The sequence below is a fragment of the Hyperolius riggenbachi genome, chromosome 11 (assembly GCF_040937935.1).
Source record: "Hyperolius riggenbachi isolate aHypRig1 chromosome 11, aHypRig1.pri, whole genome shotgun sequence".
Taxonomy (NCBI): domain Eukaryota; kingdom Metazoa; phylum Chordata; class Amphibia; order Anura; family Hyperoliidae; genus Hyperolius; species Hyperolius riggenbachi.
The window spans coordinates 55,654,678-55,676,277 of NC_090656.1; the positions used below are offsets into that span (position 1 = coordinate 55,654,678).

The 21,600-nt window shown below is 43.0% G+C and overlaps 1 protein-coding gene and 1 long non-coding RNA gene across 10 annotated transcripts in view; one reads left to right on the forward strand and one right to left on the reverse strand.

Annotated features, from left to right (window-relative positions):
• LOC137538445 (uncharacterized) overlaps positions 1 to 21,600 on the forward strand; it is a 281,561-nt gene that overhangs the window by 229,010 nt on the left and 30,951 nt on the right. The gene's annotated exons all lie outside the window — the stretch shown is intronic.
• The window catches only part of ZFPM1 (zinc finger protein, FOG family member 1), a 312,656-nt gene continuing 308,209 nt past the window's right edge, over positions 17,154 to 21,600 (reverse strand). For all 7 annotated transcript variants that reach the window (XM_068260644.1, XM_068260645.1, XM_068260648.1 and 4 more), the window contains one exon: positions 17,154 to 20,949. In XM_068260644.1, the coding sequence (XP_068116745.1) occupies positions 18,695 to 20,949 (2,255 nt within the window). In that variant the 3' untranslated portion in view covers positions 17,154 to 18,694. The remainder of the gene's footprint in view (positions 20,950 to 21,600) is intronic.

The window sequence follows — 21,600 nt, forward strand, 5'->3', positions numbered from 1 at the left end:
CCCTCGCTTTCAGCACAGGAAAACTGAGGACCAATGTGTTTTCCCCATGCAGAGAAAACCACTTATGGTGGCCATACATGGTACAATAAAAACGTTCGATTATTCCATTTATTCGTTCTAAATGATCGAATCAAATGAAAGTTGAAAATATTTTTTTTTCGATCAAGAAATTTGAACGATTATCCCGTTTTTTTCGAGAAAAATCAAATCGGACATGCTGGAAAAATCTTTATATTTGATCTAACGGAATAATCAAACTACATTATCTAATCGAAAAAAAAAGAAAAATTGTACCAAGCCTTTAGACTTAAAGGAAATGTCAGGCATTCTATGCTACCCCCAGATCTACTTACCCGGGGCTTCCTCCAGCCCCTTGCAGCCGACAAGGACTTGTCGCAGCTCTGTTCCCAGTACCTACATACACACACACACACACACACAGCTGTATTATTTTACTACATGAGAGCACATGCTATATGGAGGAACAACAATGACATGCTGAACATAAGATATATTCACTGTAACTTTGGCAAAGCATTCAGAATGTCACTGATTGGTACTGTAATTACAGGATCTGGGACTCTGTGTGAGACAACAAGCTCTCAATGAGGCAGAAACAGTCAGACATCAATCTTTCCCATTTCACTGTGTCCAGTAATCAGACACCATAAGGTCACTAGAGAGAGTGTGTGTGTGTGTGTGATAAGAATCTAGGAATCTCTTCTGAGGGACAGTCTACAACTTTTTTTCCAACTGTGACTCCTTTGTTTGTAATGTTGTACATGAGGTCATCAGAACTGCTGCATGTGAGACAGATGTTTTTTACGAACCCTAGGGAGCTGGGACAGTGTACAAATTCCAAAGTGTGTATGATTCCTTATCTGTGTAGTGGACACATGCAGTCAACATAACAGTGGTATGAGAGTAGAATACATTTTCTCTCCATGCCCTTAGTTGCTTGTCAGTCTCTTAAACTTTTTCCCCCACAGGGCCCCCTGAGGCTTCTGGGCCCCCCTGCGGAGGCATCCCTCGCAGGGTGTATTGTTACGCCCCTGTCTACAATGTGTGTAATGATGCGGTGAGATAGATTTTTTTTTTAGGGGGGGGGGTTGCCGCACAAATGTAAAAGGACCTCCAATTACAAAATGGCTTGTTGCGTAACACTCATATGAACTGTTCAATGAACAGAACACTCCATGAGAAGTAGTATCCACTTATTTGTACAAACATTGTAAGCCGTCCATGACAGGTGCACTTTAATTTAATCCTATTTGTCTTTGGACAGGCAAAGCTCTATGCAAGTAAGATATTTCAGTCTTTTGTCTTCATTATTCAGTCTCTCCACAAATGAAATCAGAAATAATAGATACAATTATGACTATAATTATTTGCACAGCGTGCGGGTGCATTTGGGGGATAGTAATTGCAGCATGATCATAATGTCGATATGTTGTCTACCTGAAATTCCTGCTGCCTTGTTTGGAAATACAACCCTGTGAGTAGCAGAGATTTCCCGGGTGGCAAGGCTAATCGGCTTTCAATTTCTATTAAAACATTGTGTCAATAGGGACACTCTCTGCTTCGCTGTAATTGAAATCCAGATTGAAAGGTCTGTTCAAGTTTCTTTTATTCCATCAATCTTCCTGCATTGAAATGAATTCTGTTCTCCAAAATGTTTTATTTTCTCCATCAAACAATCTTCACACATCAGTTTAAAGACAATGGAGATGCGTGTTGCTCTGTGATTCAGTCTAAAGTTCTGTACCTTCAATAAATCATCTTCTGTTGAAACGTAAAGTAAAACTGAGATGGGGGAGGCACAAGTTTTATTTTACTTACCTGGGGATTCTGCTAGTAGCCCCTCATAGCCTCTGTTTCCTCCCATTCCACGTTGCTGCTGTGCCACTCTGAAAGATCACAGTTTAAAAGCTGGTTCACACTACAAGCGCTTTCCTAAGCACTTGTGGTTTGTAAAGCTCTTGCTAATGTAATGCTATGTGTGTTCTCACTTGAGCAAAGTGATTTTATAAAAATCCCGGTAGCATTACATTAGCACTTGCCATTTAAAAGGGACCCCCCCCCCATCTCAGTTTTACTTTAGGTTTCAACAGATGATTTATAGAAGCTACAGAACTGTTGTGCCGACACTCGGCCCTGGTGTCGCGGGTAATGAAGTCGCCAGCGGGACTGGGAGAGTAGCCAGGAGGACGCCAGGGAACCTTGCGGCCTATGGTGGATTGGAGAAAGTTGCAGGTAAGTACTGATTTCATTTTTATATCCCTTTAAATCACTAACGCTTAAAAAAGCTCTTGCAGTGTGAATCAGCACTAAAAGAAACCTGAGATGGGGAAATAGAAAAATGTATACATACCTGGGGCTTTCTCCAGCCCCCTTCAGGCTGCTCACTACCTTGCCATCCTCTCGGGCTGCCTAGATCCTCTGCTAGCTGCCTCTGTAATACCTCCACTCGGGGCGTACTGCGCATGTGGGGCCCGGTCACACGCAGACGGAATAACTGGGCCAGCTAGTGGAGGATCCAGGCGGCCTGGGAGGACAGCGAGGGAGTCTGAAGAAAGCTGGAGGAAGACTTACTTTTATACTTTTATTTTTAGTCCCGTCTCAGGTTCCCTTTAAGTCTTTACAAACTGCGTATGCACAGAACGCTCCAGGAGCGCGATCAAGGAGGCACACAGCCTCGCATGCGCAGAAGCCCACGACTGTCAATCAATGAGCTCTCGGAGGGGCTTGGCAGCAGAACAGAGTGGAAGCCGAGGAACCTGTAAGGCTTTGAGGGGCTGGAAGAAGCCACAGATAAGGGCTCATTCACACTAGTCAGTGAGTAAAAACTCATGCAGGGTTTGTGAGTTTCTTGGCATTTCCATGAGTTTTAATCACCCTTGACGAGTTGAAATGCACTGCACAGGAACTCACTGTTGTAGTGTGAATGATAAAATAATTGTCAATGGACTTTCATGTTCCCATGTAAAACGCACACTATGTGCAGTGAGTCAAAACTCACTGCAACTCAATCAGTGTGAATGAGCCCTAAAAAACAGAACAGTACCTTGCATGGCGGATACAAGCAATCCGCTGTTAATTTCTGAATGGCCTTTGTATTTGGTTGGCCCATAGACACCCTTCTCCTGACTGTCTGCCATGTGTTGCTGAGCTTTTTGCCTTAGAGCCTTATCCACTGGCTGCGTTCCGATCCCAAAATCCTATCAGACATGATATTTCTGCACTGTGATTATCAATCTGAGTAGCATACAGTAGCTAAAACTGTGTGTACAAATTGGTTGGGCAATGTTACACTGCAGGGTCACATTGTCCCTTAACTAGCTGCATTGCACTAGCAACATAGACAACTGTCATTCCTAGGAGTTATTGCATGCTACATTAGTATGTGTTTACTTAAGGTGTCCATTAACGATGCAATTTTAGTGAACGATTAACCTTATAATTGGATAATTTAGATCATTAGGAAACAATCATAAGGAATGAATTGGTGCCCATAAATGGGATATAAAATACTATTCCAACCATTTAAAATAGAATTGATCCAAGCAAACGAATCAATGGAATGAACGATAAATACATTTTGTCAATTAGTGCGATCAACACTATCCAGTCCAATCGATTGGAAGGTTGATCATTAGTTAAAATAGCAAGGTCTTTTGTAACTTTTTTTTTTTCCCTTTGCTATTAACCTCCAAAGTCAGCCCATCGACTTTAATGGAATTTGCAAAATCACTTTGCTAAAAAGTTGCAGAAAGCACATAAAGTTAGAGGACATTTTTGTGAGATTGCCAGAGGCATTCCTGCTCATCCCTGTATCTTCCATGAGCTGGGATTTGCTGGGATGTGTCAGCTATCACATTGTTCAGCATGGGATCCGCTTTGGTTCTTTATTTTGTAGATTTTTAATAATATACGATTAGATGTTTTCAACATCTTGAAAGATGTATGTAATGTTCAGGAGATCACAATGCCCCCTGGGTTGTGTTTAAATGCGGAATTTGTCCTCTTGATGGTCATCTGATGAGACTCGGCAACCTTTGTTGCATTGCGTTATACACTGTGTGAAAGATGCTTGGGGATGTGGGACTTTGCTCGCGGTTTGTATTGTATAATTTGCATACTAGTTGTCTGAGAAGCGTTCCTTCATTCTACCTTTTCAGAAAGCAGTCATGTATTTTTGTTACAATGCTCTTTGGTAAAATTTTCTACATTTAGTTGGTTGCCAAATAAATGTTGACACTCCTTAGGGCTCATTTACACTATGCCCTTATCCAATTAACGTTTTCTTCCCTTCTAACAAAAATCCGGTGAACTGGTTATTTAAGGAAGCATTAACCCCATATGGGGGAGCAATTGAAACCAATAGTATTTGAGCATAAATTAAGGAACCAACTTTTCACAATGCGTATCACTTTTATTTTGTATCAAAACACATGAAAAAAACCCATACCCAACCCCCCCCCTCCCCCAATAACAATGCTAATATGAACTGGAGCACTCCTCACATCCACTAACATGCATTCACTGTCCTTGGCCAAGAACTAAGGTGAATTAGTTGAACAGCGTGACTGATGAAAATACAGTTCCTCATACGATGACAGATCCTCTAGTGTCAGCACTGCTGGAAAACCACCGCTATGCAGTATCTACTGAGGCAACTTAAATTTGTGAACGAACTTTCTCTTATTATAGCTTCCAAAGCAAATACGTATTTGCTATACCATCATAGCATGATCACGTGCTTGTACACTTTGTGCAAATGTACGCAATATTTAATGCTGCTTAACCTCCTGAGCATTACGCCGCTCAGGAGGTTTTGTTACTTTTTGCCCGATTTTTAAATAAATGTGCTAAATGGCTATAAACCTTCTAGCTAGCATTAGGCTAGCTAGAATTCTCCGGCACCCTCCGCTCCCCCGTTTATACATTACCCAGTCTGGATCCAGCGACCGGCGCAGCCTCCCCGGACAGCTCTGGTCTTCACTATGGGGAGGATCACAGATGACGTCATGCGCAAACCCTTCCTCCCCATAGAGAGACCGGAGCTGTGCCGGGAGGCTGCGTGATCGCTGGATCCAGGGGGGGTAATGTATAAAAGGGGGGATTCAGGGGTACCGGACACTCTTACTAGCTGGCCTAGTGCTAGCTAGAGGATTTACAGCCATTTGGCACATTTATTTATGGGGGACTCCTGGGGCCACAGAGCGCTATGCCCGACATAGTGTCGGGCATACCGCTAAGGAGGTTAAAGGAATGTCAGGCAAAAAAAAGTTTCACTTACCTGGGGCTTCTACCAGCCCCATGCAGCCATCCTGTGCTCTGCCATCCTGTGCTGGTGCAGGAACATTAACACATACATTTTTACGAGTTAGTGGTACATACTGGTGTCCCGCGGTATACACTGCCATCACTTGCTGGTGTTAGAGATGTCGGGGCAAACTTCCCTGGCCAGCCAGATTACAAACTGCATGTGCGGGCGGGAGGACGCCAGGCTACCACGCTCTTGCTCCAACGGCCTGTAGCCATGCCTGCATTACGCGTTATGCCCACCAAGTCACGTGGGCTTCCTCAGTGCATCTGCTGTGTATCTAAGGGAGGGGGCGTTACACAGCCCTTTTATTGTCATGATATCCTCCCATCTGGAGGCTTGCTCGCTCTAAGGGAAGGTACTTGGCTCTCTCCGCTGCTTTCATTTTAAATTAAAACTGTCACATCGTCAATGAATGTTTAAATTTGTGCTCCTTTTCCACAATGTTTATTCATATATCCTTATACTTTGCACAACAGCGCCTCCTGGTTGGATCATGTGTCACACCATTGTAAATTACTTTTCAACCACATTAATTGCATCATATGCCTCTTTACCAATCTCTTTGAGCTAACAGAAGGTATAGATGAACAATTGTCGCCACTCACAACCTCCATTTCCACATTGCACCTATCTGCTCTATGTAATTACATCACAACCATTTCAAGTTGAAATTTTTACACCAACTATTATGTACTCATATACACCAATTTCACTCAATCACTAATATAGTGAACCAACATACAGAACACATTTAGCAAGACAGGATCTTATACAATGTACAATTCATCCTCATCACGTTTTCTCTTTTTCCTCAAAGCTTGCCGATCCAACCTAATAGCTCTATTTTTTTTATTTCTCCAGAACATCCTCCGGGTAACCCCATTTTCTAAAGCTATTGTTCATTTTTCCTATTTCCTCCTGAAATTCATCATCTCTAGAACAATTTCGCCGCAATCTTACCATTTGTCCATATGGAATTCCCCATTTTTGGGTTGTTGGATGGAAACTGTACCCATGTAGGTACGTGTTCCCAGCTGTTTCCTTTCTATAAACATTGGTCTCTAACCTCTCTTTTGATCTTGAGATCCAAAAAAGTGATATTCTCTTCATCAATGGTGTACGTTATTCTCAAATTTCGTGCATTATCATTTAGTTCTGCAAAGAACCTTAGCAGAGTTTGATAGGTACCTCTCCAGACAAGGACGTTGTCCACATACCTCAACCAGAGGACTGCAAGCTAATCGAAATCCCACCTCACATACACCTCTTGGCGCTCCCAGGCACCCAAATGCAGGCACGTGTAAGCCGGTGCGCATGCGGCCCCCATCGACGTCCCCCTTGTCTGTCTGTACAACACTCCATCTGCAATGAAACAGTTGTGTGTTAACACTAGTCCTAACAAATCCATTATTACTTGTTTCCTACCATTAGAGGTCCAACTTCCTGTTTTAGAAAATATCTGACAGCCTCCATCCTACTTCATGAGGGATGGAGGTGTACAAAGACTCAAAATCTATGCCTACTAGATAATAGTTTTCCTGCACTTCGAAATGTTCCAACATTATCAATAAATCACGTGTGTCTTTTATAAATGACGGTAAACGTTCCACAATGCCTTTTATACTCATATCAATAAAAGTCCCTATTTTTTCCAAGGGGCCCTTAATCGCCGATACTATCGGACGTCCTGGAGGAGTTTTACGATTTTTATGTATTTTTGGTATTAAGTATAGGCATGGTATTTTGTAAGATTTAATCTACGTAAAACGGTATTCACCCGCCGTTATTAGTTAATTTGCTAATGCTTCGTCCAATATCATATCCCTCTTTTTTATAATTTCAGGAAAAGGATTATCTCTCAATCTGGCGTAGGTATCTCCATATTCCAATTGTCTTTTCATTTAACAAAAATATGCTTCTTTGCTCCACAATACTGTTTCCTCCTTTGTCACTATCTCTAATAATTATATAATCCTTATTTTTGAGCTCATCGGGGGCTTTTCTTTCATTCTTAGTCAAATTGTCCCTCTTTTTTCCCCATCTGACTTTTTCAAGATCTCATGACACTAGGCTTCAATTCATCAAAGGGTGTTCGATAACAAAATCCCAGTCCTTAACCCATTCGCGTTCCGTCGTTTTCACTTGAGAAATGTTCACCTCCCATTCATTAGCCTATAACTTTATCACTACTTATCACAATGAACTGATCTATATCTTGTTTTTTCCGCCACCAATTAGGCTTTCTTTGGGGGGGTACATTTTGCTAAGAGCCACTTTACTGTAAATGCATTTTAACAGGAAAAATAAGAAAATGGAAAAAATCATTATTTCTCAGTTTTCAGCCATTATAGTTTTAAAATAATACATGCCTCCATAATTAAAACTCACGTATTGTATTTGCCCATATGTCCCGTTTATTACACCGTTAAAATTATGTCCCTATCACAATGTATGGCGACAATATTTTATTTGGAAATAAAGGTGCATTTTTTCCGTTTTGCATCTATCACTATTTACAAGTTTAAAATAAAAAAAAAATAGAAATATTTCATCTTTACATTGATATTTAAAAAGTTTAGACCCTTAGGTAAATATTTACATGTTTTTTTTTTATATTAAAACATTTTATTTGGGTATTTTTGGGAGGGTGGGATGTAAACTATAGTTTTATAATGTAATTGTGTGTTGTTCTCAATTTTTTTTCACTTTTAGTTGTAGTTTTACTTTTTGCCCACAAGATGGCGGCCATGAGTTTGTTTACATGACGTCACTCTAAGCGTAGCACACACTTAGAGTGACGCATCGGGGAGGCAATCCGAGAGAAGCTGTCGCTTTTTCAGCGGGGGAGAGGAATCAGTGATCGGGCACTATAGCCCGATACATTGATTCCGTGGCTACCGAATCCGCGGCCGGGAGTGCGTGTGCACGCGCGCGATCGGCCGCGGTAGCGCGCATGGTTTCTGAATGTAGTTTCTACATCCAGAAACCAAAATAGGTTAAATTACCGCATTCGGTATTTTACACTTCACTGTGCTAATTCATCAATATTTTCACGTGTGGTAGAGGTTCGTTAAGTTACCGAACTACTAGGCTTCAATTCATCAAAGGCTGTTCAATAACAGCAGAGTGGTACAGAGCAGCTTGGAATGTCCCTGTGTTGTTACAAGCTGATTACAATAGAAGGCATCCAGACATCCCTTTAGATGTAAACATGTGTTATATTTACTGTTATTTATACTGCCTCTGCTGCTCTGAATCTGTCAATTAGTCTTTCTTAACATTTTACTTATTTGCCACAACGTAGATAAACTTCCTGGAGACATTACAAATGCCATGCTTGGTGATTTCACCACCAGCATCTTTGCATTTTCAAACAGGGACTCAAAGGGTTACACCACCGAAGGGTATCTGGGGATATCTTTTGTCCCGTTCTCTCTGCTCACTGCCTGGGGGGTCTGAAAGCTTGTGTGGAGAAGCCTGTGTGACCTATCAGCAGCACTTGCAGGAGAACAGGGGCTGTTTCTATTGGCTGCCTGCTCCTGTTAATCATGAAAACATTCACACAGAAGGATTTCCAAGCCTGTTACAACAGGGGAGAGCTGGAGATAAACACTGAATGTGTTAGCGAATGTGGTAACCTTGATGAATTAACATTTACTGACATGTGTTGAGCACATGTCGGTAATTTATCTCATTGCTCTGTCATTTCTGCTTCTCATTTGGTAACAGCTTTGATAACATTTTCTAAAGTGCTCTGTTAAGTCAGCTGTTTTCAGCATTACCGAATGCGGTAATGCTTTATGAATTGAAGCCTAATTCCGAGAAGGCCTGAAAATTTTTGTCGGACGAGATGGATGGAATACATTTTTATCTCTTTCTGAGGTTTGTAAGTGCAATTGAACATTCATCAACATCTTCTGAATTCCCTACCATTCCTTCATCAATTAACAGTTCCAAATCTCTAAGGGCCTCTCTCTCTTTTAATGGTACAATTCTTACTTCATCACTGTCAACCTGATCAGACACCAAACCCTCATTGACCTGGTTAGCAAACATTTTCTTTAGAAGAACTTTACGTATGATTAATTGAATGTCTCCTCGGTAAGTATCAAAGGGGTCCCCTCCACACACAGGGGAAAAGGACAATCCTCTGTTCAACACCGAGAAAAGCTCTGGTTTAAGGCTGAAGTCAGTCAGATTGACAATGTTATTTTCATCTTCTTTGTCATCTAAAATTACACCACCTAATATGTCTTCCCTTTCCTGGGGGCTGTACCCTCTTCTTGAGGATTAGTTGTATATCCTGCTTTCCTTTTTCTGGTGATTCTTTCTCTTTCTGGTCCTGCCTCTTCCTGCTCCTTTTCTTTTGTCTATGCTTAGTTCTTCTTCCTCTATCCCCTCTTCCTCTAAAAAAACACAGAATTTCCAGAAGGTGAAATTGAGGCCTCACTTTTATCATCCTCATCATCTTCTTCTAAATCTGTATCAGGTCTAGTCCTGGACCTAGATCTAGCCCTTCCTGGCTTAGTCAGAATACTCATCTTTATTCCATTCTGTTTTCAACTTCCCTTTTTACCATATCATTACATTTCTCAAAGTCTTTGTCTGATTTATACTCTTCCAATGTCTCTATACTGTGATTAATTTCAGTTTGTAATTCTGTCAATTGCACCTTTTCCTCTTTTATCAATCTCATCACACTTAAATCATATTCAATAACCTTCTTTTTTCACTCGGGGAGGAAGCGCGAGTTCCTTAAATGTCCAGCTGGGACAAAACGTCCCTTCATACCCCAAGGTACCACCCCTTTATATGATTGTAAAGTGGACACACTCCACTTCCTTAAAAATTTGTCCTCTTGACTGTCATCTGATGAGACTCTGCAACCTTTGTTGCATTGTGTTATACACTGCTTGTGCGGAAGATGCTTGTGGATGTGGGACTTTGCTTGCGGCTTGTATTGTACTGTAATTTGCATGCTAGTTGTCTGGGAAGCGTTACTTCATTCTACCTTTCACGAAGCAGTCATGCATTTCGTTACAATGCTCTTTGTTAAAATTTCCTACATTTAGTTGGTTGCCAAATAAAAGTTGACACTCCTTAGGGCTCATTTACACTATGCCCTTATCCAATTAACGTTTTCTTCCACGTTTTCTCCCAGGAGATAATTTCTCATGGTATCAAAACATTACTTTTAAGCACCTAATAATTGAAAAAGTATTAAACCGTAAATTAACTTGTTTTTTTTTTTAATAGAGGCTAAGTGAGGTGATAAAAGCAATTTAGTTTTATTTACCTGGGGCTCCTTCCAGCCCTATAACTCATTTGTGTCCCTCGCTGTAGCTCTGGTCTTCTCCAGGGTCTTGCTGGCAGCCTGTAAGGATCGCCGACCCCTGATGGGAATGCATGCATGAAATCACGTTCATGTATGCTTTGTGAAGCTATGAACATGCCAATGCAACAGCTGGAAGAAGCTGTGATTGACAGAGACATCAGGTGTGCAAAAGTTCATATGGACACAAAGAGTCTGAGTGGACCAAACTAATGGGGAGGAGCTTCAGCTGTGGCAAACTGATTAGAAAATTGTAATATTCAGTGCATGTGTAGCTGCAGCTATAGTCAGAGGAGAGACGCCACCAACACATTTGTTGACCTAAGTTAGCTGCTCATTTGTAGGGCTGCCCATAAAATCTGTTTGTTTTGGGTAGAGGTAAAACATTAAAGCAATCCTTCCTGCTGGGATTTCTTCTCATAAACACCTAAATAGTGCTGCTGAATTCTAGAAGGGCTCTGCTGCCACACTGTGGCCATGATTAGGCAAGTCATCATGACATGCAGGGATAAGGCAGTCTGTGGTCAATCACTTAGACGTAATTTCTTCAAAAGGAGTCTGAAGCGTAAAATAAAATAAAAAAACATACTTACCTAAGGAGAGGGAAAGCTCTGAGTCCTAATGAGCCTTCCCGTTCTTCTCCCAGTGTCCGCGATCCCCCACAGGCTTCCCCGTTAGCAGTCCACGACCAATAGGGTCGTGGCTGCTCTCTTCCGGGTTGGGGAGACTTCAGCAGCCTTCGGAAGAACTCATCCTTCCAAAGAAGGGCCATTCCGTACTGCGTAGAAGCCCTCTCTCACGCAGTAGCACATGCGCAGTACAGAGCCGCCGGTCTTCTGAAGCGTGAGTGCTTCCAAAGATTGCCAAAGTCTCCTCAGGCGGGAAATACAAATGGAGGAGGGTGAGAACAGGAAGGCTCATTAGGACCCAAAGCTTTCCTTCTCCTTAGGCAAGTATGTTTATTTTAATTTATGCTTCAGATTCACTTTAAAGATATACAGTGGCTTGCAAAAGTATTTGGCCCCCTTGCAGTTTTCCACATTTTGTCACGTTACTGCCACAAACATGCATCAATTTTATAGGAATTCCACGTGAAAAACCAATACAAAGTGGTGTACATGTGAGAAGTGGATCGAAAATCATACATCATTCCAAACATTTTTTTACAAATAAATAACTGCAAAGTGGGGTGTGCGTAATTATTCAGCCCCCTGAGTCAATACTTTGTAGAACCACCTTTTGCTGCAATTACAGCTGCCAGTCTTTTAGGGTATGTCTCTACCAGCTTTGCACATCTAGAGACTGAAATCCTTGCCCATTCTTCTTTGCAAAACAGCTCCAGCTCAGTCAGATTAGATGGACAGCGTTTGTGAACAGCAGTTTTCAGATCTTGCCACAGATTCTCGATTGGATTTAGATCTGGACATTGACTGGGCCATTCTAACACATACTGTATATTCCTGCGTATAAGACTACTTTTTAACCCTTGAAAATCTTCTGAAAAGTTGGGGGTCGTCTTATACCCCGGGTGTCATTGATGTCGGGTGATATGCCCTGTCCTGTTACCGCCTCTCAGATCTCCCTGCTGAGGGAGCGCAATCTATTCTTCCATACCGTTCTTAACCACTTGCCGACCACGCACTCATAACGCGCATCGGCAAAGTGGCAGCTGCAGGACCAGCGACGCACATCTGCGTCACCGGCTGCAGGCTAATTAATCAGGAAACAGCTGCTCGCTCGAGCGGCTGCTTCCCGTCAATTCACGGTGGGGGGCTCCATGAATAGCCTGCGGGCTGCCGATCGCAGCTCGCAGGCTAAATGTAAACACAAGTGGAAATAATCCGCTTTGTTTACATTTGTACAACGCTGCTAACAGTAGCAGCGTTGTACTAGATCCCGGCCACGATCGATTGTTGTAGGACGCACGCAACCAGGCAAGCACACGAACAGTGCTGGACCATATAGGAGGATCAGAGGGGCAGAAGAACGGAGGGAGGGGTGAGCACCAGAAAAGCTCACCATACATTTCTGTCTCCACCCCCCCCCCCCCCCATTATAATTTGAGCTCTGGTATCCTTTAAAGCGGCCAGAGCCGTCTGGTCCGTAAGGGGTTAAAAATGTCCCTGGTTGATGAAAGCATTCATCCTCACTACAAGTGATGTATCTTTGCAGGCAACAAACCATATCGGCTTCCAGGTGACGTTTCTTTTCCAGGTATACTGCTTCATAGTAATTCTTGGTGGTATTTTACTCAACATTGTCTATAGATTTTCAGCTGCACATTGATTATGTCCATTTTTAATTCAAACTATCTCAGTAGGACCCTTACGCGGATGAAGTATGGGATGCAATTATTAGCTTTGATTTTGCTTTATTCTCGTCTATCCTCTAGTGTTGCATCGACCGTAACCAGATGACCAATGCCAAGAGGCTTAAATGACAACTATCTAAGTTAACTAAAATTCTAAACGCCACATATATTTCCAGTAATTACTAGCGGATAGCAATACAAAGGCTTTTTTTCATGTTTTATATGAAGAAAATGACATTTACAGAGAATAGTTCTCACTGTGTAGTAAGCGTTCTGGGGTAGTGAGCCCCTATAGGTGCAATCTGGCCACCCAACAGTCACTCGGCTGCTCCCATTGAAATCCACTGGATAAGTATACAAAAAAGAAAAGAAAGGGAGCGCTCTGAGATTTCCAGTATTGAAAAGGAAGATTGCAATAGGACAGGTCTCACCTGGTATTTGTATGGCTGGCACAGCGTACTCAGCCACGGTGAGCTTGTGTCCCACTTTTGCCTAGCCGGGGACCGGGCTTCCCGTTGTCTTTTATGCCCCTTATTAAAAATTCCTTTAATTTTAAAGTTCCTAAGTGTTTGAGCTATTGCACCTTTTTATTATTTTTTTTATTATTATTTCCGCATACTATCTACCTCTGTGCGGAGAATCTGACGCCGCTCACCACGCCATCTAGCGTGTGTTATAGCCAGCGTCCTGATCTCCGTAGTAACAGCTGCGAGGAGCTCTGGGACAAAGTGACGTCACATCCGCCTTGCCGAGACGGGAAGCCCGGTCCCCGGCTAGGCAAAAGTGGGACACAAGCTCACCGTGGCTGAGTACGCTGTGCCAGCCATACCAATACCAGGTGAGACCTGTCCTATTGCAATCTTCCTTTTCAATACTGGAAATCTCAGAGCGCTCCCTTTCTTTTCTTTTTTTGTATACAGTTCTCACTGTGGGCATTACTATGGAGGACTGTGTCCAGCACATCAGCATACAATAACAATCTTCACTGGCTCTAATACTGTGACTGGAATCTGTTCAGAATGATAGAAAGCAGAAATGTAGCTTCAAATGTGTGTAAATAATCATCAGCTGAAGCTCTGTGTTCCTGTCCGTGTGTCTCTCTGCCACGCAGTGTAAAGTAAACAGTGTAAAGTAAACAGTTACAGTTTAGCTGCAGCGTCCATATGGGAGGTGTAAGAGGAGGCCACATGGAATGCATCATGAGAAATAATCAAGGACTAGAGATCAGTGAGATGCAGTAAGGCCTGAAACACACCAGAGGAGTTTTTCTGAGCATTTTGAGTTTTTAAATCTGCTGCTAAGGTTATCCTATGTGTTTGTGCACACTGGAGCGATGAGGTTTTGTAAAAAAACCCATAGCATTACATTGGGAAGAGGTTTTGAAACCTCTAAAAGCTCTTCCCAATGTAATGCTATGGGGTTTTTTACAAAACCTCATCGCTCCAGTGTGCACAGACACATAGGATAACATTAGCAGCAGATTTAAAAACTCAAAACGCTCAGAAAAACTCCTCTGGTGTGTTTCAGGCCTTATTCTGCATTATGTGCAAACGCAGCCTGGGACTTGGCCAATTAACCAGAAGTGCCTCTGACTTCCAAACTGCATATAATTTGAATGAAAGTCAGAATTATTATCAGCATCTTATTTCTATGGAACCCACATCCAATGAAGTCATGAGAAGGAGTTCCGGAAACAAACACATAGGTGATATAACCAAGATTTTCAGATCTGCAAAAAGACACTTGAGCATTATTTCTGTGTTATTATATGGGGTAGTATGAGCAATGGTACAAGTGCGATCAGCACAGTTTGTGGTGCATGGCAGAAACAGAAACTAAAAATGTTCATAACAAATTCTTTTGAGTTTTCTGTTCATGAAATCAGAAGTTAAAGCTGCTCTCGGCTTTACATAAAAAAACAGGGGCATGTTAATGCTTAAATGTTATAATTACCATCTATGTGATAATATTCATCGGACTCCCGAATCTGCCAGGTTCCAGTATGTAGCTCCGCCTCTTTACCATATGTGGCCTTTCTCTATGTGATCTGTAGAAAAGGCCAAGACCTTTCTGGGCAAGGAGGCGGAGCTATACGCCAGAACCTGACTAATTTGGCACTATGGTGAAGTTTTTTACACAGATGGCATGCCAGGAAATAATTTAAGAATTAATTATTATTATTTAGTATTTATATAGCGCCGACATATTACGCAGCGCTGTACAGTGTATATATATATATATATATATATTGTCTTGTTGCTAACTGTCCCTCCAAAGGAGCTCACAATCTAATCCCTACCATTGCCATGTCTATATTATGTAGTGTAAGTACTGTAGTCTAGGGCCAATTTTTTTAGGGGGAGCCAATTAACTTATCCGTATGTTTTTGGAATGTGGGAGGAAACCGGAGTGCCCGGAGGAAACCCACGCAGACACGGAGAGAACATACAAACTCTTTGCAGATAGCGCCCTGGCTGGGATTCGAACCGGGGACCCAGCGCTGCAAGGCGAGAGAGCTAACCACTACGCCACTGTGCTGCCCCAATTAATGTACCTTTGTGATTGTTATGGATACCAGAGGTAAGCTGCAAAGAACAACTGTGATGAAAATGAGCCCCCGGGAAATCATAACCTCAGGAGGGGGACCCTGTGTGGCCCCCGAAATAATTGTTGGATGATATGTGGAGTTATGCACAATAAAATGTGCGTTGCATCTTAAAAAGACTGGTGTGCTGATGTGATCTACAGTTACATGACTTTATTGCAGTAGCTCTGCCTGGCTACTACATCAAGCACCTGGAACTGGAAGGTGTTTTTATCTTTTGGACTCATTAGGATCCAGAGGTAACCCCCAGCCCCCGGGAATTTTTTTTAGTTACAGGCTTACTTTAACCTTTTGGGGACTGTGTGTAGTAAATCCTATGCCGCACTTGTGGCTGCCTAAGCCTGATGCGGCGTAGGATTTACGACACCTGCCATTTTTGCTTCCAACGCGATCGTGCGCACCCGAGAGGGGAGATTAAGCTGTCATACGACAGCTGACATCTCCCCTTATTGATCAGGAGCCATCGCCAATCCTGACGTTCCCCCGGCGTTCGTCACTCCCTTCCGCTCTGGCAGGCATCCCCACTTGCTCTGACGTGTCGGGTTCCGGCAGGATGATGTCATAAAGCAGCGACCCGGAACTTAATGGCAATGCAGCGAGAAAGCCGGCCAGAGCAGAGGGGGCTAGAGCTGCTCATCGCTGGAGCCTGGGAGGTGAGTAAAGGCTGCTGGCAATACTGGGGACACCTGGCCACACAGGGGAAACCATGCCCAGCCATCTATAGTGGGGATCCGGCTGCCTGACTCACTCACCCCCCCCCCGCATGTAAAATGGCCTGGTCCTTAAGGGGGTTAGGCAGCCGGTCCTTAAAGGGGTAAAGTGTACCTAAGATGAATAATTCAAAAATAAATAAAAAAAAATAAAAAGAGGGAATACTCTGGACCCTTTCAAATGGAGGTGAGCAGTACAGGCGGTGTCCCAAGTGCTCGCACCGCTTGGGACAACTAATCGCATTTACATCCCTCCAGAGTGTCCTCCTTCCCTCATTGCTGCGCATGGACCCCAGGAACATATCCTACAAGAGCTTTTCGGATAGGTTGTTATATGTATGGGCATGCACAGTGAAGACTATTGTACGTGAACGGCTCCATTCTCTGCACCGCCACGCTCGTGCATGAAGAGGAGCGTGGCCATGGTCCTAAGCAGGGCTGTGGAGTTGGTACAAAAATCTTCCAACTCCTCAGTTTATGAAACCACCGACTCTGAGTCAGAGCCATTTTGGATACCCGGAGTCAGACTCCTCAACTCAGACTCCTTAGTCTAATACTTACCAGGGCTGTGGATTTTGTACACAAATCATCCGACTCCTCAGTTTATGAAATCGCAGACTCCGACTCCAACTCCGGGTACCCAAAATTGCTCCGACTCAGACTCCACAGCCCTGGTAATAAGGGTCTTGGGCAGTAGCGGTGGACTACAGGATGGTATGGGGTGGATCCAGAGACTTCCCTCTTCTAAGTTAGTTTGTTTTAAATGTTTTTTTTCCCACCTCACACTTGCATACATATAGACCCTTTTGCTAGATGATGACACCATAGTCTGTGGCTGTTCCTACTGAAATGAATGTCACAACCTGAACAGTTAATAAACACAGGCTTTATTTATTTACAGAATTATACACACTTGTTAGTCACCAGAGATGTGTGTTTTGTTTATTTGTGAATCAGTGCTCTTGGTATCTATATTAATATATAAATATACTTTTAAGGACTATTTATTTAAACACAGCTCGTTTTTTTCCAGTTTTGGTCGTATATAATGCCATGTAAAAAATACAGCCATTACAAAAAATAATCTGCTGAGGAATCAGGGTGGAACAGCGAAACGTGTTGAATTTTACAGAGTGCCTTTCAAAATCCTGCTCTGTTATTGTCCTTTTGGCTATACTTAAGTGCCCTACACTGTAAAATAATGGTATGTTCCCAAAACCACTGCATTGGCTGAGGAACTTTTTTTTTTAAATTCCGCTCCCAAAGGACAAAGTACTTCAGTTCATTTCTGAAGAGGGAGCTTGGTATCCGTTTTAAATTATAAAACATTTTGTTTCATTGACGGTCTCTTCTATTCCCGGTTACGTTGAAGAAGATAAAGAGTGATGCAAAATAGCAATTTAGGCTGAAATGTATTTTGATACAGAAAACTGCCTAAAGATTTGGAAGAGCAGCTCAGGTCATGGTTGGAACTTTAAGGACAGAGCAACCTGTTTCCAGAGAGAAGTTGCCTATCTCTGAACACTATGTATGCTTTCCTTTGGGAAATTCCAAGTGAAAGGCATTGTGCTGCAACTCACTTTGACTTTTCTAAACAGTTTGGTGTTCAGCCCTGAGAATTAACAAACCGAATCCAAGACCTGGGCTGCTGTTCTTCAAGCCTGCCAGAAAATACAAAACTTAAAAATGTAGTCTCATAGCAAATACCGGGATGCCCCTTTCCTCAAACTCCCCAAACGCCACAACTTTTAAAATCTTGCTAGACAAGTCCCAAAGTCTTGCTTCAGAATAAAGACAAAAAAGAGCAACAGAAGATTAGGAATTTTCAACATTTTGTCTTTTAAATACAAGTCAAAAATAACTTATTAAAAAAAGTCATCCCATCCCCCAGCCCTGTAACAAAACAAAACAAAAAAGACAGTCACTTTTTAAGTTTTCATGTTCTGTAACATTTTTTGTGCTTTCAGATTAGGAGGAAATTACTAAATAACTGGGTATACAGTTTTTGCACTTTTTGGTGTCCTGTAGAAATGTGCAAATTTTAAAAGACTTGTAAGAAGTTGGAGCCTCCAGAACGTTACCCTTTTAAGGTAATTTAAAAATAAAAAAATCTAAGTGATCCTGGTGGCCTACACGTGGCCACACTGTTCTACAGAATTATGCCTCAATATGGCAAGATGATCCGTCATCCAGTATTTTAGCATTGTCTCGCCTTGCTGAAGTGTCAGCACACTGATCCTTAGTTACGTTGCCTGTTCTTGAAACCATGGACCATACCAAACTGCAATCCTTTTATGTGGTGAAAAGTACAACCCACACAGAATCAGATCGACTCATGAAGTCCTCCAGTTACACAAACAACATTGTGATTGAAAACTACCAGTCACAAAAATACCCTCCCCTAACGTTATTTGACATGTTCCGCTGCGTGGGATGAACAGTAGTATTTTTTGTGAGCTATAAATGTGGACAGGCTGCTAAACTTGATGTTGCAAAGTCGGCAGTACCTGTGGTTTCCATTAGGCAAAGAAGTTGTCAAACCAGCTTTGGAAGGTTGCATGGCTTTATCCCCAGGAAGAAGAGCATGAGTGGAGACTCTAAGTTCATCTTCTCGTCGCGTCTCAGCCAAAGAATTGAGAGGGAGGGCTGGAGAGCTTGGCAACAGAGGCCTAGCTGGCCGTGGAGTGGAATTTGAAACTGGGCTTCCATTAGAAGATGAGGAAGAAGAGGAAGACATGGTATCCTTATTGTTTACAATGTCTCTGTTAAGCACAGGCCCCTGAAGTGGAGAGGTGGATGACGCTGGGGGGCTGGGCATGCTGTTTTCGGATACACTGCCTGGCTGCACACGATTAGGTAGCAACACTTCCATGAATGCTGTTGGTAAGCGGTGACCTGGGCTGGGCTTAGCCAAGAGTAGACCATGGACACTTCTGAAATGTTCAAGAAGATCACCTCTGATAACCACATTTGGAGGACAATATGGGCAAGTCATAGTAGCAGATGGGGATACATCAGCAGCAGAATACTGCTGTAGTAATTTGGGGTCAGGAACAGCAGTATAAGGAAGAGAAACTGGCTGGACAGAGTCACTCAAAGATCCTGGGCTCAAAGTAGTTCTTCGCTCCACTTTTACTCTAACTCCATCCTCCCCAATCTTTCCAGAGGCACTCAGAGGGGATTTTATTTTCTGTAGGTGTTGCAGGGCTTTTTGTTGTAGAGGGGCCACTGGGCAGGAAAACTTTTTGTGCGCCAGGTATGTTTCTAGGCTGTTGAAGCTGATCCGACAAGCTGTACATTCATGGTAATCTGTAAGCGGAACAACTGTGGCAGCAGAGGACGCTGGTAATGGTGCTTCAACTAGCAGTCTGGGTTTTTTGCTCAGATCGATAGGTCCATCTGCAGCATCTGGGCTTGAACTAGGAGATGGTACAGAGGAGGCTGGTATTAAACCAGGCACAACTGGCAGGGCCTCCACCCGGTTCAGTGGAAGTAGTGATGGAGAAGTTACTTCTGCAGTCGATATACCATGAATTTCATACAGCTTACGTCGTTTACGTGTTCGGGGAACTGACTGTGGAGTGTATGGAGGCCCGGGCTTACTGATTGATCCACTGCGACGCAACGGAGGATCATGCCGTGATGCACAGTAATAGCGCTTGTGCACCATGTAAGTGTCATGTCTACTGAAACGGATATTGCAAGCCTCACAAACAGTGCGTGTCGGGTCTTCGTCTGCATCATCTAATGGACTAGGACTCTGACTACCTTCACTAACATGTCCACTTCCAGAAGCTTCACTTTCTACTCCAGCACCTTCCTCTACTTTTATATTTATAGTTGGAGCACTGGCCTCTCCCACTGTCTCTTCTTGCTTTGGGCTGGTTCTCTGATCATCAGCTGCTGGCAAAGCAGATGTTCCAGGAGCTACAGCTGCTCGCACAGGCACCATTTTTACCTTACGCCCACTGGCAGTGCTCTCATCTGACATATGCCTCCCAGAACAGTACAGCCTCTTGTGTACATAATAATTGTTGATATTGTTAAAGGTGATCTCACATTCAAAGCAAGTAGCTCCTTTCGGTGGTGCAGTACCAGAAAAACCAATGGAGGTGACTGCCTGTCCTTGTTTCAGGCGGCTGTGCACCAATTCTGACATCTTGGCCAGGATCTCCGATGCCTGTGGTACAATAGCAGGCGCTGCCTCATGTCCAAACACATATGGAGGTACTATAACTGTTCCTCCACTGGCTGCTGCACTGCATTCACTGGGTACAGGACTAGATCCTGGAGTTGGACTGGAGATCTCTGTTTTTACTTTAACAGTTGGAGATGGAGCCAGTGCAGATTCATCTCTAGGCTCGCAGTTGTTGGAACCATCTTCACTGATAGGCCTTGGTGCATCTGGATCCTCTTTAATATGGACCTTCAGAGGAAGTTCCTCCATACCTGAGGAAGTGGAGGAGACCGGGGACTTTGCTTGCCCATTTTTTAGGATCTCAGGAGGCGGGTCCTTTTCTGTATCAGATGAGGACATTGGCTGAGAAGTAACTTGAAGGGTGGCATGCATGATGGCGTGTTGCTGGAGACTAGTGAGACAGTCAGCCAAGAATCCACACAAGCTGCACTTCAAAAGGCTGGAGGATGAGGTTTGATTCACCACTGTGGAAACAAATTAATGCAATGTTACTATAGGGCAATGAGAAAAAAAACCTTTTACTTTCAAATTTGCATAGTTGCAGGTATTCTCCCTGACCTCAGTCTAGTGAGCAACAAAAATGATCCTAATATGCAAATTTACATTCAACTATGCAACCAATCAAAAACAAAGGTCCAGATAAATTGGCTAGTAGAAGCTTGGACTGACCTGGGTTAGTGAAGAGTTGCATGTTAGGAAGGTTTTGCTCATCACTACTCCTGGGTAAAGTGAAGACACAGTACCATATATACGCAAATATAAACTAATTGAAGGTAAATAAACTATCTCAGTTTATACTCCAGACACCAAATAGTTTAACTCGAGTATAAACTTAGGGTAATAACCCCGGCTGCCACTTTTCCCATATCACTTCTCTGGTGGTCTAGTACCCTCCCTCCCCACATAGCATTACTTGGTGTCTACTGGTTTCCCCCTCCCATACTGGGTTACCTGGTGTGTAGTGGTCCTCCCTCATACAACGTTACCTGGTGTCTAGTGGTTCACCCCTCTCTCCCCCATGCTCTGTATCTGGTGTCTAGTGAACCCCCCTCTCCCATAGATCATACCCCCTCCCTCTCCCTTAGTCTTCCCTGGTATCTAGTGGCCACATACCC